This window comes from Protobothrops mucrosquamatus, unplaced genomic scaffold (assembly GCF_001527695.2).
Source record: "Protobothrops mucrosquamatus isolate PMUCROS unplaced genomic scaffold, P.Mucros_1.0 scaffold3676, whole genome shotgun sequence".
In the NCBI taxonomy this organism is placed as follows: Eukaryota; Metazoa; Chordata; class Lepidosauria; order Squamata; family Viperidae; genus Protobothrops; species Protobothrops mucrosquamatus.
In genome coordinates, this window is record NW_015389633.1 from 46495 (window position 1) to 50447 (window position 3953).

The window sequence follows — 3953 nt, forward strand, 5'->3', positions numbered from 1 at the left end:
GAGCATTCTGGTTTTCTTGCTTTGCTTTCAAATTGTATGAAGGTGAAATGGACACTTTGCCTCTAGCTGAAGATAGTGACATTCCAGGCCAGGTAAAATGAGGGGTGATCACATTTCTCTCAGCTATTTTGTCAAGACCCTTTGACCCCCCCACACACACAACTCTTTAGGTCTCTCTACAAAAGAAAACGAGCAAACTAAAGGTAACTTTAGAAGTATTTGCTCCACAAGCCACCAGAATGAATATCAAAACAAACTGTGAAGCTAACGCAGCACCCGAACCCCCAGTAAGTTGATTTATTTTTGGTTCTAATGATCAAATTGGGAAACTGCATTTGGCAGATGAGAGATATAAAGAATACCATAGTGCAAATTAAAGTGCTATTGCTAAAATCACTTTTTGTGTTTTTGAACAGTTGTCCCACCACTATTAACTTCTGGATTTTTTTTTTTGTGTCATACGAATGCTAATTAATCAAACGGGCTTCTCTGTTCTAATCAAATTGCTCTAATCAAATCAAATTTATCCATAATTTCTTGGGGAGGGGAGTGACAGGGAAGAAGAGGGGTTGACAAAGAGCTGTTGAGTATCAATATGAAAAAAAAATGTATTTCTTAGTTTAATCATCTATCCAAAGCAGTTGGGTGGAGAATAAGCACTCAAAGCAAGTGAAGATTAGAATGAATATGTTCATAACACAGTTATATTCATAACACAACCCTGAGTTATTTATGTTGAAAAGGAAGATAATTTGCTCAACCCTTGCCTTTCCTAGCTGGTCATTATTTCAAGGGATTATTCCTTATTTCCTATTAATATGTAATATTATTTACAGGTATCCTTGACTTACAGCAGTTTGTTTAGTGACCATTCAGAGTTACAACGGCACTGAAAAAAGTGACTTATTACCAGTTTTTACACTTATGACCATTGCAGTATCTCTATGGTCATATGATTTACCTTTGGATGTTTGACAACTGACTCATATTTATGACGGTTGTTGTGTCCCGGGTTCATTGTGATCCTCTTTTGCGACCTTCTGACAAACAAAGTCAATGGAGAAGCCAGATTCATTTAACAACCGGGTGACTAATTTAACAACTGCGACGATTCACTTAACAAATGTGGCAAGGAAGGTCATAAAATGAAGCAAAACTCACTTAGCAGGTTTTTCATTTAGCAACATAAATGTTGGGTTTAATTATGGTCGTATTAAGAAAGGATCATTCCACTTTGCTCAGGTTATTACGGGAGTCCAGTTTTACATAAATGGTTGGGTGTGCAGAAGTAGTTTTCTGCAATTCGGTGCTCTTTTGTTTCCCGTATAAATGGCCACCTAAGAAGGAAAATCTGGGTGAGATTTGGGAAGGGGTACGATAACATTCTTCCGAACCTCCGTCTACCAGCTAAGCCGCTGACTCTTTCCCCAGGCATACAAGTTTATCCCCAAAATTCCAAAAGACAGGAAGCAAGTGATTCTCATCTCCTCGGTGTTGGTGCTTCTGACTACAGTAATTATTGCAGCCATTCTCATTGGAGTTTATATTACTCAGGAATACACTGAAAGGGTGAGTAGGACCTATAAATGCTCATTTACAGCCACTCATTTACTGACTGTTTGAAGTGACAATAGCACTGGAAAAGTGACCTATGGCCAGTTCTTGCACTTGCAGCATCCCTACAGTCCAAAATTCGGGACTTAGCTGGTTAGAGAAAATGACTAAAAAACACATTGATCTTAAGCCAGAACTATTTTTGTTAGGCATAATTGTAGGAAATTATGAGAAAGAGTGTATATATCTAATTTTACATGCATTAACTGCAGCAAGAATTGTATTCGCTCAACATTGGAAAAATGAAGATTTATCAACGGAGGAAGGGTTAATTAAAAAAAAAATAGATTGTGCAGAAATGGATAGATTGACATTGAAAATGAAAGAGAAAGAAGATTGAGTTTATTTTAGAACGTGGGATGGCTGAGGCTTTCCGGGGCCACGTGCTTGCCATTCGTGATCTTCAGAGCAGCAAAGTCAATGTGGGAAGCTGGATTCACTTAATAACCGTGTCACTCATTTAACAACCATGGCAATAAAAGTTCATAAAATCAGGCACCTAGCCACCTTGCTTAGCAGCAGAAATTCTGGTCCCAATTGTAGCCACAAATTGAGGATTACCCATACAGTGACCGCTAGGGTGGCCTCTTTGAGACGAATTATGCCAATAAAGAAGAATGCACAAAATATGCTTCCTAGTTGTGTCTTCTCTCTTGTGCAGATAATCAAAACCATCAGCCACGGAAAGGATGGTCAGACCGTGGAGAGGACCACAATGGTGAACAATCAGGAAAGAGTGGCTGCATTTTTGATCAAGACCAATAAGACTTCAGCCACAGTTGTCTACGACTACAAACATGTAAGAAATATTCCAAACCAACTGTAATATTCCCCCATAAAGTTCTGCTTTTCCATTGAGGGGCTTAATGGCTTTGCTCCACTCATTACCATGGCACAAACCTGCCCTTGCAATATCATTTTTCTGCTACGCCTTCATGCTAACTTCATCTAGTCCGCAGCTCGTGACTGAGGCTGGCTTAAGTTGCCTTGAGTTATCTTCATGTTGAAATAATGTTTCCTCTTTATTTAGGTAAGTCCTTGACTTGCAACAGTTCATTCAGTGACCATCCAACGTTACCACAGCACTGAAAAAAATGACTTATGACTGTTTTTTGCACTTAAACGGTAGCAGCATCCCTGTGATTAAAATTCGGATGGTTGGCAACTGACTCATATTTGTGATGGTTGCAGTGTCCTGGGGTCATGTGAACCCCTCTGGCAACCTTCTGACAAGCAAAACCAATTCACTTAACAACTGTGGTGAGAAAAGTCATAAAATGGGGGCAAATGCAAGTAGATAAATAGGTACCACTTCGGTGGGAAGGAAACAGCGCCCTGTGATATCATGCTGGCCACATGACTGCAGAAATGTCTTCGGACAGTGCTGGCTCAATGGCCTTGAAACAGAGATGAGCATTGCCCCTAGAATCGGCAACGATTAGCGGAGTAAAATCCTCAGGGACTCCTTTTTACTTCAGCGTTGAGTCCAGCTATTGAGTCCAATTTCCTAATCAGTGCAGAAATCCAAATTAAAACATCCCTGGCAGATGGCTGTCTAGCCTTTGCTTGAAAATATCCAACGAAAGGGAGTCCACCAGCTCTTGGGATAGTCGGTTCCTTGGTTTCACCTCTCTTTGGTATATTTTTCTAACATTTTACAGTCTCAAAATCCTTTCACTTATTCCGAGCATGTTGCTTCTATTTTTGCTCCTAGCATCTGATTGGCATCCGAATTCGGGATCAAAAACAATGCTTAGTGGTGGCGATGGATTCAATTGACGTCCCAAGTTTAAAGGAAATCACCCAGGGAATCGAACGTTTTGGCAAAGAGGTGAGAAAGAAGTGGTGGGGAGAATTGCTTGTTGCCTTCTTTGTCAAATAATACCATGTAGAAGGGAAAACCTAGCAAAGATTTGTAACAATTTAAGTGTCAGACGGGTGGTGTAAAAAACTGATAAATAAATAAATAAAAATAGAACAATAGGCATCGGGATTACTTTGCGCAGGAACAGATATGCTTGTTCCCATCATATAAATGATCATAGCAAGTCACTGCAGTAGGAATTGGTTTGAACAGAACAATTGCATTCACACATAACGCCAAGGGCACTTCCCAGTTGCAGCAGGATGCTGGCATAGTGGGGAAGTTTCTCAAATGCAGAACTGCTAATATGTTATAAGCTTTCCAAAGATTCTTGCAATGGCAGCTGGGAAGTTCTGCAAATTTTTCAAGATATCCATTTCTATTTGTTGCTACAGTATTAACTTTTCCTGATATAGCATCTCCTCAAACAGAGATAGATAGATAGATAGATAGATAGATAGATAGATAGATAGAT

At 39.6% G+C, this 3953-nt stretch overlaps 1 protein-coding gene across 1 annotated transcript in view; it reads left to right on the forward strand.

Moving 5' to 3' along the window:
- Nucleotides 1-239: 239 nt before the first annotated feature.
- The window catches only part of LOC107298039 (pulmonary surfactant-associated protein C-like), an 8943-nt gene continuing 5229 nt past the window's right edge, over nt 240-3953 (forward strand). The window contains exons 1-4 of the mRNA XM_029286440.1: nt 240-287; nt 1432-1569; nt 2276-2413; nt 3329-3445. Of these exons, the coding sequence (XP_029142273.1) occupies nt 240-287; nt 1432-1569; nt 2276-2413; nt 3329-3445 (441 nt within the window). The remainder of the gene's footprint in view (nt 288-1431; nt 1570-2275; nt 2414-3328; nt 3446-3953) is intronic.